This window comes from Apostichopus japonicus, chromosome 11 (assembly GCF_037975245.1).
Source record: "Apostichopus japonicus isolate 1M-3 chromosome 11, ASM3797524v1, whole genome shotgun sequence".
NCBI lineage: Eukaryota > Metazoa > Echinodermata > Holothuroidea > Aspidochirotida > Stichopodidae > Apostichopus > Apostichopus japonicus.
Window position 1 is genome coordinate 21,830,614 of NC_092571.1, and position 14,189 is coordinate 21,844,802.

Sequence of the window (14,189 nt, forward strand, 5' to 3'; positions counted from 1 at the left end):
CCTGTTTATTTTTAATACTTGCAATATGACTCTTTAATGAACCTTACTAGACATTGCTATCAAACCTATGGAGTACTTCGTAAAATGCCAAAACTTCCTTTGATACATGTATATTGTTCACTATAATGGTCAAGCTGATTGAAAGGAATGAATTCAACACAATTTGAGAACATTTCATCAGCCAAACAATTTGGAGAGCATGTACTACAGTAGTTTTAACAAACTTAGCAAGCACATTCATGAGGAACTGGAAAATTGAAAAATGTCTGAAATAAACATCATTCTTGAAACGAGAAACTTGACAAGTGAAATAAGGACCGACACTTAAGCTACAACATGTACACTTAGCAAATATGAAAACTGGCTTTTCAGCCAATACACAAGTACCAACAACATATTAGTATACTGTAGTCATGGTAAACCTTCATGTGCTTCCATGACTTCTAGCACCTGTGTAATAATATTCTATATCAACAAGGACAGAGATACTATATCTTGTACTTATCTCTCAATACTCTTAATATGTGTTTACCATGAGTTGTGTTCCTCACAACTTTCAATCAATGTTTTCAAACTAAAAACCAAATTAAAGACAATTACTCAACAATGAGAGGTTGACTTAGCAAAGTTTGAATTCGGTTTAATAATAATCAGTTTCAGTGAAACAGTTCTGCAGACCATAAAATCATGCCTTAGGCATCAAAAGAAGGCTATGATCTGATAAAGATATGCCGAGAGTTGGACCAATACTGTTAAGCCTAGCTTCAGGTCAAAATTATGCTAGTTGATCAAATTAATACATGTATATCAATTTAGTTGCCTATGCTAGGTAACATCAGCTTTCATGGAGAGTTTTCTCCATACTTGAACCATCACTATAACATCAATTAGACCACAGAGCTAGGCCTAATTGCTTGAGAATTTCATTTTACAAAGTACTGTTGCTATAAGAAGCCTAGGATAGGCTAGTTCGTCCTCATCTCTATCTAGCCTTCGCTTTGGTAGGCTAGCCTAGGTTTCCCATTATCATTTGGTGGTAGGCCTAGCCTGGGGCCATTTGTTCCCTCCCCTAACAACGTTATTTTCCTCCCACTTAAAAGTTGAGTAACTTACCTCCCCTACATCATAGGGGAGTCAAGTACATTTTCACTGGAAACTAACATTTCCAGGGGAGTTAACTAAGGTTTTTCATGGGAGGCATATTGGCTAGGCTATGTGGAAAGAATAGATGTTGTAAGTGGAATAACTGTAAGAAAAGATTTAAAGGGAGAAAGGTAAAGTTAAGGGTGAAAAATAACATGGTTAAGGAAACTAACATACTATTTTCAAGGGAGGAGACTGTTGTTCTGTAGGCTCTGACTGCATATTCTTGTAGAGTAAGCTAAAGAAAGTTGTGATAGTATGAAAATAGAAAATGTGACCAGGTTTCTTCCTTGTGTAACTGTTCAGTGATTGGAAGATAAAAAATGTTTGTGAATAGGCCGGATTGTTTGCATAGGATTGTATGCGAACATGGGGTAATTTACATGCGTGGAATTCATAGTGGTAATGGGTTGTTTGCTTGTATGGCATTCATTGTGGGAATGAAATAACATAGACAATTTAGCCTATACAGTAGGTATGCCCTCCTTGCTTCCTCTCCTTGTTTTCCTATTTACCAGTTTCTTCAATTACTACAAGTGTCTCTTTGAAATATGTTCCTTTCTTTCACCAAACTCTCCTAAATCACAAGACACATTTACTACGTACAGTTGCTTCACTACCTACATTAATTCTTTCCACAGCCAAGCCGTCTTTCTTTCCTCCCCTGAAAAATGTTGGTTTCAACCCCTAAAAATAATTTCAGGGAGGAAACTATTGTTTTCATTCTTGAAAGTTGGAGAAGAAACCAACGGCCTTGCCTGTCATGATGGAAAAAAAAAAGGAAAGAGAGAGAGCTTTCATCCTAAGCTAATTTGTCCGGCTGCGAGTTAGTTTCTTGAGGATGTGTTACTGTTAGTGTTAAGTGCTAGATGGCATAGCCTAGGCTACTGTATGGTAGGCTGTACTAGCCTTAACCAGAAAGTAATTAGGCCTAGGCCCAACCAGCTAGGTCTAGTATTTTGTCGGAAGATATAAAAGTGACTTACTTTACTTACGTTAATTGTCTAGTGAATATCATATTAGGCCTAGACTAGCATTCCAACTAGTATAGACGCCAGTGCCTACGTGAGCTAGCCTATCGTTAGGCCTAAGCGATACTATTATATGATAGGCTAGCGTATTTCTCACGCTCGCTGACTCAATGTGAAGTACTAACTTGCTCCACAAACCTAATACACAACCTTCGAGCTGGCGAATATATCTGCCATTCACATTCTTTGGCAGTTACCCCCCATACAGAATAGGCTACAAATTACAATTACGTATGAATTGTTAGCCAACGGCTGCCAGGAAGCGAACTGCACTGCTCGTGTAACCACCTTTCGTGAGTTTTATATACAGATCCATAGAAATGTACAGATCATAATTCGCGCTCCGTTGCTTAACCTTTGACCATGACCGTGTGCGTCTATGGCAAGCCATGTGGGACAAACACCGCATAATATATCAACGTATTAATTGAAAAAAAAATAAACTTTTAATGACATGCTAGATGCATATCCATTTGCAATCATTACATTTACAACGAAACAATTCAAATGGTCTCATAACATAGGCCTAAGGTCATTAAACATGTTGGTCAAGATAATTTATTGAGTTCGCTGCGAATCTCGTCAGAAAAGTTGTTTTAATGACCAATATATCATTACCCGAATGGGTTGGTCTGGCATTAGGCCTAGGCGGGACAGTAGGCCTACTGTCATGCATGATCAACCCGGGGGGGGGGGCGAGGGTGTAGGTCTGGCGTATCCATGGGACAGACATTCTAAAGATAATAATTTACACTTTTTGAGGGGGACTCTTGGGGCGAATCTTGACATAAAAATGTCAGCCTTAAATTGTTTAGCTAGCTGCATGAACATTTTCAGATACAACAAATTTTGGCAAAAACTGCTTCAATTTTGTGATAAAATGTCACATTTGGGATTTTTTAGATAAATTGTCTGAATTTTTAACCCATTCTCCAATATAAATGAAGGTATTAAATGAAATTCACTGTTTCTGTGATCCATGTAGAGGTTTTGTTCTTAAAGTACAGTCTTACCTTTTTGTGCAGAGTTTTAGAATATCTGTTCTTAATTATGCATGTCTTGAAGTAGAGGTTGGGTAAAGTAGAGGTTTGCTATATTTTAATAGAATCAATAATTATATCTACTTCAGTTGCTGTAACTGTATCTTAGGTGCCCCCCCCCCCTCCCTCTGCCAGGTTTCATCTAGGATGATCCACTGGTGCTGTGATCGAGTGGATAAAGGCAATGGCATTTGAAGCAATGAGGTTTGGCAATCAGGAGGTTCTATGTAAGGTGGGTTTATCATCCAAGAGCAGTCTACAGTTTTCCCATCTGAAATGAGTTTCTAAATTTTATATAAAATGTTGAATTGGAAGCCACCCGTAGTGTAAGTTGTGATCCATACGCCTGTGCGGGCTTCTCCCACATTTGTGTTTGGTTAAGCTTTGTAAAAATAACTGCCTTAAGGGCCTTGTAACCCCATTCTTATCTTTGGAGTGGGGGGAGGGGGTATCTGCACCTGTTGGATGTGTAGTGCAATTGGACGCCAAGATTAAGAAACAGAAAACCACATTTACATAATGTTACAGCTCTGATATAAATCTTAGCTTTATAAGAAACTCAAAGGACAGCCATTTATTTTACCACTCCGTGGAAGCTGGAATCCTTTTTATTTATCAACAGCATACATACACACCATAATTGAATTATAATTAAACAGTAACATAAAAGATAAAAGTACTAAAACTGAAAACATGATAAGAAAATGACATCCCTTGATGAAAGTACAATGAACTGGAGCCTCTGGAGAGAGATGTATACTAATACAAGCCTTTTAATTAAGTTGTGATATTGTGTGTTCAATCACATCTATAATAATCAACAATGTGGGTAATCATTAATAATTACTCATTTGAGTGTGAAAATAAAGCCTACAGGTTGTCAAATAATTCATTGTTAACAGTTAGATCATATAGCAAACAGAACAAGTAGCTACAAAGGAACGTACTTCCTTCATAAAATATCGACCCAAGTGTCTTGCAGCATATATTATGTAACTTAATTATACTCAACTATCAGAGTGAACAACAGAGTAAACAACTCTACAGTAAAGGCCACCATTTGAATACTGTACTATCTTCTAAATGAATGGAAACAGTTAAAAAGATAGTTCATACTGTTCCAGTCTTTGATACACTGTGTATGAAACCGGTGGGGATTATAAAGGTAGGTTTTACACGCTTCACAATGATGTAAGAAATATATGGGTAATAAAAGGAATATCATACCATCAAAGAATATATAACATTAACTCAAAGGTCACTGTACATCTTGTCCTTTGATGTTAAAGTCTCACTATGCATTCCATCTGGACGGTCTGAATAATAATGTTTTGGAGGTTTCTATTCTCGCTCGTTCTCTGAGATTCAGCCAAAATATTTGGCAAACAATGCACCTACAAGATTGTCTGCTTATTAACTACACAATGGCACCAAAATAGGGTTAGGGAACAGTTTGTTCATGTTTATAATGGAAGGCATAATGGGGCTTTATACCTAAATATCACATGAAAGTAAGTACAAACAATGAAGGATATTCATCAGAACACAACTACGAGGCAAGTTATAAAACCAACCAATTTACTCAGTTTTGAAATGTAAGTAAAAACAGAGGAGCTGTGTGCTATTCATGACCAACATTTTTGTTTGTGTTTACGTCATATGAAAAACTCAAAATACCCATATCCCAATGGATTTAAAGAAAAAATTGAAACCATAGAAAATAAGTTGACAGTCGGGTCAAGTAGCTACTGGATAGTTCCCTAAAAACACTTCAATGAGTTTTACTTCAGCACCGTCGAAATGGGTGCAATTAGTCCGTAAATATATGATGCTTGGCATGGCAAAACATGGATGGGACAGATATTGAGACTTTCATATTTCGAGAGGACAGAAACAAACAAACAAGTAGAGACTTAAAGTTGAATCCAGATGTCCTTTTATCACTGAATGGAGAATCTGTTGAGAGAGCATTTCAGAGACGAAGCCTGAATTGAAAACTAAAAGATCAATCAACTTTGTGAAGTAGCATTTAAGATACTACACTTTTCATTCAATTCTAATTACCACCAGGTGAAGGCAATATTATGCAATATTTCTGTACGAAACCCTTGGTGTATTTCTCCCCCTCCAACCCACACCCAAAGAGGTGCAACTTCACATGGCTAATTAGCCAGATCACCTCTGTCCTTTCTGCTATATGAAAAGTAAAGTAAGACATCTTAATCCTCTCTTACATTTGATCTTTCTGTGGTTTTAAGAATTTTGCATATTTTAAATCTCCAGGGTGGCATTTAACCCCCACTTCCCCACACCCATCACCCTTCACCACCAAGAAAAATGAAAATGGATGAAGTAAACAGGGTGAGAGAGAACTTCAGTTGCTACTGATGTTTGTTCTAATAATGTCCTCATAGATAACACTGAAACCTCAAGTCTGCAATATAAATCCACCGTAACAAAATGATGATATTTCGGTTGCTTTTATTCCCAAGATGCGCTATTGTTCTTATTTTGTTATTAAATTTATTTCCTATTCCTGTTGGCCTGGTTACATACCGTCACGAGAATCCGACAGTGGCGCATCCTGGTCCACTGAGTGGAGAAGGAAAACCAAAACTTGCAACAACATCAACGACAACGACAGAGTAAATACAGACTTGTGATACGTTGTGACAAGTTGTGACAACGTCACAGCAAAATCACATCATTGTAGCAAATGCCCAAAAAGATGGCTGAATTAAGAAAGAAAACAGTTTCTCCTTTCTCCCCTCTTTTTGGTCGAGGCAACATCCCAGTTTGGAGAGAAAGTCAAGCAATTTTGGGGGATCTAGTTTAAGGAGATTGAAGAAAGACAGGGTTTAAAGGTGACATGCACTACTGTCATTTGACTAAAAGTGGAGCTATATTCCATGCAGGCAATTTAGATTAAAGGAGCACTTTTTTCCCCATTTTTTTTTGTCTTAAACTGTTTGTTAGCCAAACACTAAAGCTAGAAACAGTAAAAACATGGTAAAGACTAACGCTAACAGCTAATATGGACATAGTCGGAGGTTAAACTTCCTCTTTGTGTAATTTCTATCATTTGAACATCAATTATGTTCGTATTTGATATGGAATACATGGTTTGGTTTTATATTGAGATTTTTCAAGCTGAATGCTACTTTAACTGAACAATAAACATAGAGTCTGGCAGGATCAGAACCGATGTTTTCAGAAAATCTGGCAAATCTAAAATAATATTCTTTGAGAATCTCCTGGGTATTAATTCTCTAAACTATAGTTTCATTATGAAATTATCTTCTTGTATTTTTTTTCTTTCTGATGTTCAGCAAAGATACACACATTACCATAAAAACATTTTTTCATGCAAAAAAAGGGTGAAAGTGAAGCTTACGAAAACAATATCACTTCAAAAATAATTTCAAAACAAAACACTCAATTGAAAAGTAAACAAAAGCTGCAGGCAAGTCTTTCAAACATGTGAGTCTAGTCAAACCAATCCGAAAACAACTGCAATTTGGGGGGTGGGGATAGGTGGGGGGTAGAGGTTGGGTAGAACAGCACTGATCAAACCGAGTTCACCAACAAAAGTAAAGCAAAGCATTGATTTATGACTCACATAAAGGTGACATGATTTCTACACTTAAAACCAATCACTTTGTGTAATCATTAATGAAGAATATCAAAACAAGCCATAACTGAAAGATATTTGTTTCTGAGTAAGCTGGCTTTAGTAAGTTGAGATTGATCAATTAATTCGATCTTATCAATGGAAGTTTGTTCAACCTATTGATTTTAACATGAAGTGCAACTCCAGTGGCATGTCCAAGTACTAGCTTCAGTGTCAATTTACCCACACATTTTACTGGGTGGAGTGGGGTGGGGGGAGGAGGGGGAGTGGCTAATATCTCAACTTTTCCCCGTAGCTCATGTACTTTCTTGTGGTACATTCACTGATATTACTTACATAGAACCTAACAGAAGGAATGTCGAGACCATCCGTCATTTTCACCACACTTTAATAAGTACACATGAATCGTATCCTAACAACTGTCACACCAGGCACATTGATATAACAAAATTGCCCCCCCCCCCTCCCTTTTATTTTCTCTCTTTCTATTACTTAGTGCTTGTTTTGGATTAATGATGAAGATTTTTACAATTTTTCTAAGCAAGGATACTTAAGTTTTTGGCAACCCATTGGTAGGTGCGGTCAAGATAATGCTTAATCAAATAACATAAAAATAATTGTTGGGATTGGGGGATAGGCCAGCCAAGCTATTACCTAACTACAGACAAAAAAAAAAAGACTTTCTATTCTTAAGTAAACTGGTACCTTGATCAAACTTTACCATATTATTAGATCTTGATCAATGTTTACAATATTACTAGAGGGTCATCGGGCTGATACAGGTGGTTTACTCTCGAACCAGTGTAAAGCTTAAATGAAACAGGACACTGTTGTGCTGGCATGAGACACGTTAGAACACAACAGGTAGCGAGGGCGCTTTATTCTGTCCTTGTCTACAGTAGCATACCCGTACAACTGCTGTGTAACCCTACACCAACTTATTACGGTCTTGTCCATGAAACAAAAAGCCTTATCAGCTGACATACTACCGAACTTAGTCGGTATACTTTATACTAGTATGCAAATCATAAACAATCTATAAACAGGTGGGTGGCTCTGCTCTTCATCATCTAAAACAAGAGATATCCTTTAAGAATGTGGACTTAATAGATAAATGCAGAGGGGGTGGGGAGAAGAATGGAAGGTAGAGGGGGCCAGAGACAAGGACAATTCCAACGCACCTGTGTTCTGCAAGCATCTCCATAAGTTATACCTGCCAGAACTTCAGAGATGGGTCCAGGGTGCGTCTTATCCCCAAAACGCTTTTGCCTAATCTGAAATTCAAAGAGTAGACAACATCCTCGTTGGTAACATTATAACACTTCTATTCATAGTCTCTCTGCCATTAAGGACGAGGCATTAAAAATTCATGCCTTTTGCCACCGCGGTCCTAACACCAGCTGCAAGGAGCATGTGGCATGAGTGCTAAATGCCTCGTTCTGTTGGTTGCAGGTGTGACCTCATCAATTTTTCATTTCTGGGTATTATGGTTACGGAAAGTTCACCGGCAGACACTCTTTGGGACATCTATCAAAGATGTCAGAATGACAGAACACATAACATAGCACTAAGAAGACACATAACATAACACTAAGAGGACATTGAATAGTGATACTAAGGAGGAGAGATTTAAGAATGTTTAAAGTTCTCACAGCAAATTTTTGAGGCTTGCTAAGGGTCTGCTGTGTGTAAAATGATCCCGGGTGGGAAGGGGGTCGGGGGCGTGAGGAAATATACACCCATCCGCTTCAACCTACCATAAAAATACAAAAGTAGTAAATAGCACAACTTAAAAAACTTTCTTGGGTGAACCCTCCCTACATGGAAATGGCTCCCTAAATGGGAAGTCCGCTCCCTACAAGGGGAGAACCCTACCTACGTGGGGAGTCCGCTTCAACGAATCCAGGGCAACACCCACTGATACACTTTTACATTATCTTTTTTTTTTTTTACCACTTTTTCTATAACATACCAGATACATCATTCACTCCTCGGAAGACCGAATTAGGGGAAAGGCGAAAAAATGGGAAAGAAGTGAGAGGAAGGAGAAAGTGGTGACAAATAACAAAAATAAAACAATCAATTAGAAATAACAGTGTATAACGTCATCAACGTACAGTTTAAACCTTCTTCTTGTACTCCTTATGATCTTGTCCCTGTCTTGCAAACTGTTGTGGATCGGTGATAGCGACTGCATCACCACTCTTGGGGTCCTTGTCACCTACCCACTGTGAAAAATGTAACCAGAGAGAAGAGTTGTGGATTACGCATAATCACTGGGTTTCCATTTGGCCTGTTTCCTACAAGATTTCTAACCGCAGGAGCGTAGCCAGGGGGCAAAGGGGGAGACCGCCCCCCCTCGATTTTTTTTTTTGTATTTTTTTTTATGATATCGAAGTTTTATAGTAGCTGTTATAAGAGCTTTTAATATTTGTTCACCAATAAATTAACTGTGTCTGAATTTTCGAAAATTCCCTGACCAACATTCTTCATCATACTTCCCTCTACTCGTGCAATTTTGACCGGTCTGTTAGGGGTTGAAGGTTTTTTTTCTATATTGGTTGTCCATAGATGATATTTTGTGCAACATTATGGGCATGTTTGAAGTGAATTTGTTTATTCAAATTCTGAACAAATAATGGGCTTTAAAACCTCGAAAAGTGGGGCTGACGGGTATTGTGGGCCATTACGTAGTATTACCTACAAAAGCAATGATCCACAGGAGATGCAATGAGGTCCAACATGATGTGTGACTGGTGTCAATCTTAAAATAGGTATTGGATGAAAAAAAAAACTATTTGGAAAAAACTTGGTTCTCAGGCAAAAGTGTTCATCTGGTTGGTCATTTTCAAGCCTGAGAAGTGCCATTTTCGGTGATCTGGGGGCTATCAAAACCAGAAATTTTGCGTGCCAACAGATGGTGGCGCTCCGCTTAGATAGTAATATACAAAATATCACAAAGCGCGAGAACAATTTGGGGGATGAAAGTTGCTACGCGCCTGCACCCAAGCAAATGTACCCCATCAATATTTGAAACGAATCACCGCCCCGGATCACATTGTCCATATTAGTGACAATCCCGCTTCCCCCTCCCCCCAACAACCCTTCTATCCCTGTTCTCCCTCTGAAAAGATCAAACATTTGCTAAGTAAATAGCAAACAAACAAAGGATGACTAACTTCTGATAATTCCATCTGTAGGACATTTTAGATTTAGATTTTTTTGTTTCTGGAAAGTGCTAAAATCAAAACATTTTCATCACCTTGGCAAGTGCCTCTTCGATGTCTTGAATTGTCAAAGTCCCCAAATTGCCCAAAATTAAGGATTGTGTCGGGTGATTCTGTCAAACGGATGATGTGCCTACCACCAATTACATGTCACTACCCAGCCAGCATGCCCAGTTGGGGCCCAATTGGGTTTCACTCGGTTGAATTGGGCCTGGTTGGGCCAGGGCCAGCCCACTCAGTGCCCATTCGGGCACAATACAGTTTGGCCCTTCTGGTTAACATACTTCAAAACATTATTGAGATGTTCAACACATACTTGTTTTTTGCTTTGGAAAGCTTAGGTTCTTCCTTTGGCCACCAATCCTTGACAACAGTTAATTCATTAACGTAGTGGCCCAATTGGGACAGACTCGGTTTTTGATCAGGTTGGCCCTCATGTATGGCCCGCTTCGGGCCCATTCGGGAGCAAGACGGTTTCACCAGGGGCTTTCTGTGACTGCGTCGAGTGGGGGGGGGGGGGGGTGTACGGACCCAAATTTACCGACCAAAATTGATTGTTAGCAATCTCGCTCGAAAAAATGAGGTTAGTCTGCGAAAAATATGTTAAATTGGTAAGATTGTTAGCCGAAAAAACTGACAAGAAAAGAAAGAGAAAAGAAAGAAGGTCATCAGTATATTTGATTTTACCGAGGAACTCACGAACACCCCCCACACCCCCCTCCCCCGTACGGTACGCCCCTGGGTTTCACTCTTTCGGCTGACCTACTTCAATGCATATATCTCATTTCCACACTGCACTATCGTTATGACAAAGCCAACTGGCAACACTGATTCCCGAATTAGGCGCGTTTTTTTGCCACCAATACGTATCGCGCTCCATATGCCCTCACGTGATCATTCTACGGCAATAAAGCTAAAGAAATGACCGAGAACGCTTTCCGAAATCCGATATGATTCAACGAAATCCATCGAAATAATTCAATTCACAATTGATAATTCAATCATTCACTCGAAAGGAGTTGGTACTCGGTGAGTATTTTGGAACAATTTTTTTTCTGTGAGGGTGTGACTCATTTGGGTGAATTTGTAGCAAGTTTTATTTCCTTGCACCCTCATCTCCGGAAGTGTAAACTTTCTGTGACGGGTTTCCTCGTTTGGAAAATACTCTAAGGGACTCACCAGAGGAATACATGCGTCATCTTAGCTTGGGAGCTCCGCGACATGTAGATTATTACTATTACGAGTACCAGCTGACCTTTATTAATATACTTAATTACAGCTCTACACGCATATCTTTACCTCGGGAACTTCAACCCTTAATATCTATATTTGTTCGGACATTGCCCGCTCGTGTAATTTACTGCTCCGCGAGCTCTTGGCCTAACGATCACCTCCTGTCTGCGTCGCAGGTGATTATTGTTTATCAGCGTAGCCTAGCGTGGTTGCTGTTCATAGGATGGTAAGCCTAGGCGCCCTATAGTCTACTACTACTTCGCGCCACCTTCTGGAAGTTCCAACCACGGCTTGGCGTAAAGATTCTCACGCCACCGATCTTAGCTTGGACTGAGCGACGGTGCACTGTGTGTATTTTCGTGTATTGGAGGACCGACCACTTTTCATTTAATTTTACTAGACGGACTGATCCAAATTATTAGATCAGAGGTTTGTTTTACAATACCCTTAATCTAGTATAAGTTATAGCATTATCAGGCAACTAGCCTAGACCTAATGGCATGTCATTTCGTGTATTACTCGCGAAAGCCTATCCTTACGGTCTACATAGACTTTTACAGTTGCAGAGCAATCGCGGTTGGTGTATTATTATAAACTTTTCATAGATAAGTCTCCTTGTTCGTTTTCAAATACACCTGTCTCGTAGTGGATCACCACGCATTAATTTTCTCTTTGTAACCGATTCAACGGCATATTCTTTCGATCACTATCGTAGGCCTGAAGGACCTGTACGTAGCATAGACTTTGTAATTAGAAGAGGAGCCACTGTTGCAGACTTGCTTCTGTATACCATAGATAAGCTACGTCACTATCCTACCAACGACTGGGTCATTCTTCGCTGTGCTGCAGGCATTTAACAACCTTACGGAATTCGCCAGCAATTCTTCAGGTCACAGAGTTCTCCGTCGATCTCCAGTTACTGCTCCTTGGCTAATCTCACGTCTCCAACATTTTAAGGACGCTGTTCAACAAGAGCAACCACCCATTATTGTTGCCTTTATTACTATTCCTACAGCCTCCTTTGTTAAGTTCCGGGAAAGTAGGCAGCTGTTTTCGCCAATACTCACTACTGAACAACTCAAGGCCTGTCAACACGATCTCGACAATCAATTGGACGCAGTCAACCTATTCATCCGTTGTTTCAATCATCAACCGCAAGACAATTTCAACATTCGTAAATATGTATTTTTCATGTTCAAACTTTTTTTACATTTTTGTAGATTAAAGGGGGCATTTATTCAAACTGTAGTTCACCTATCTGATACTTAGAGCATTGAAAATCATATCGGTAGCCCTATTTCCATATTCATAGCATGTTCAGTTACCAAGATATGACTGTTTGCAGTTTGTTATTTAATAGGAGTAGAATGGCCACACCATATTTTTCATGTCAATACCTGGCTATTACTAAAAGTATTATATTTCCCTTTGAAATATATATATAATGTTTCCACACATTCCTTACATGTGAAATAAATAATTTTGTGTAAACATCATCTAAATCCCAAGTGCTGACATAACATGTTAACATTTTAGAACAGATAGGGTTATAACTTCCATGTTTATATGACTATGAATAACAATTTAAAACATAGGAATTGCTACAAACCTAAGGAACTGATGTCATCAAATATTAGTGTTGCCGTTCTATTTTATTTCTTAGGAATTTTCCAAATGCTCATATTCTGTCGCACTCAATTTTTCCAACTGTCGCACTCTAATTTTCACATATTCTTGTAATTTGTGAGTGTCCTAAAATTTTCGGTCAAAATTGACCTTTAATCAGTCATATTTACCACGTTTTCCTTGTCATATTGAGAAATTGTATCTCGTGATCCTTATACTCCACCATAACAAAACTTTGTATGATTTTAAATATTCTAAAAGAAATGCCTAGAACTACTGTACAACGTTCAGCTTCAATTTGGTTAATTTACGTATTAATTTTGCTATTAGGTGGGTTGACCCTGTTCACTAGCTTACATTGGCACTATGGTATGTACAATTGAAACACTCAATGCTAATCTATGGAAGCTTAAAAGTGCCATCAACATAAGAAAAACTTTGCCCCATAAATTGACATTTTTCAGTGTATTGTTTAGATAGCAAAATAAAATCTTATCAAATATCAGAAAATGTTGGATTGCTCAGTTGCTTTAACTGAGCAATTGAAAAATTTTCTGAAAAACATTTAATTGAAAACTAATCATATCTCGTCAATTGGACATTTTTCTGCAAAATGTTTAATTGACAACTTATCATATCTCGTCAATTGGAAATGTTGCTGCGAAATGTTCAATTGTTCACTTCATTCCATCTGAGCAATTGAAACATTTTCTGCACAATGTTTAATTAACAACTTATGGTATCTCATCAACTCAACATAAACATTTTTCTGCAAAATGTTTAATTGTTCATTTCATTCCAAATTCTCAGCTGGAATGAAGTGAACAATTGAAATTGTTTCATGTGAGTGATAAATAGCCCCCCCCCCCAGGAAAATAATATTAAGCGTGTTGGTAAAAAGCACTGTATTTTTTGGTAATTCACTATGTCGTCGAATATAATTTGTTGAAAAAAAAAGTTTTCCCTTTCGTTACATTAACATAGCTTTTGTAGTCAGTAGTCTATGTAGCCTTCAAACAGATAACTATACTCAGTTGCTTACTGTGTAGTGAGGGCCAGTGGTACAGATGTATCGAAAAATAATTCCGCATAATTCCACATGGTAATGTTGATGAGTATTACCGGGGGGGGGGGGGGGGGGTACAAGGCAGCAGTTGGAATTTTCTGGCTCCAAAATCCATCCAGTTGGAATTTCAGCCACTACACCCCCCCCCCCCATCATCAGGCCTTAGCTACGTCCCTGTGTAGAGATGGGATG

At 38.6% G+C, this 14,189-nt stretch overlaps 1 protein-coding gene across 3 annotated transcripts in view; it reads right to left on the minus strand.

Moving 5' to 3' along the window:
• LOC139975566 (gamma-adducin-like) overlaps window positions 1-14,189 on the minus strand; it is a 59,561-nt gene that overhangs the window by 16,712 nt on the left and 28,660 nt on the right. Inside the window, exons 16-20 of one of the 3 annotated variants that reach the window (XM_071983574.1) lie at window positions 10,108-10,226; window positions 8,963-9,073; window positions 8,027-8,119; window positions 2,300-5,806; window positions 1,321-1,381 (exon numbers count right to left, since the gene is read on the minus strand). In XM_071983574.1, the coding sequence (XP_071839675.1) occupies window positions 10,216-10,226 (11 nt within the window). In that variant the 3' untranslated portion in view covers window positions 1,321-1,381; window positions 2,300-5,806; window positions 8,027-8,119; window positions 8,963-9,073; window positions 10,108-10,215. Of the gene's footprint in view, window positions 1-399; window positions 1,382-2,299; window positions 5,807-8,026; window positions 8,120-8,962; window positions 9,074-10,107; window positions 10,227-14,189 lie in introns of those variants that run through there. The other 2 variants (XR_011795786.1, XM_071983575.1) reach the window with 2 other exon arrangements.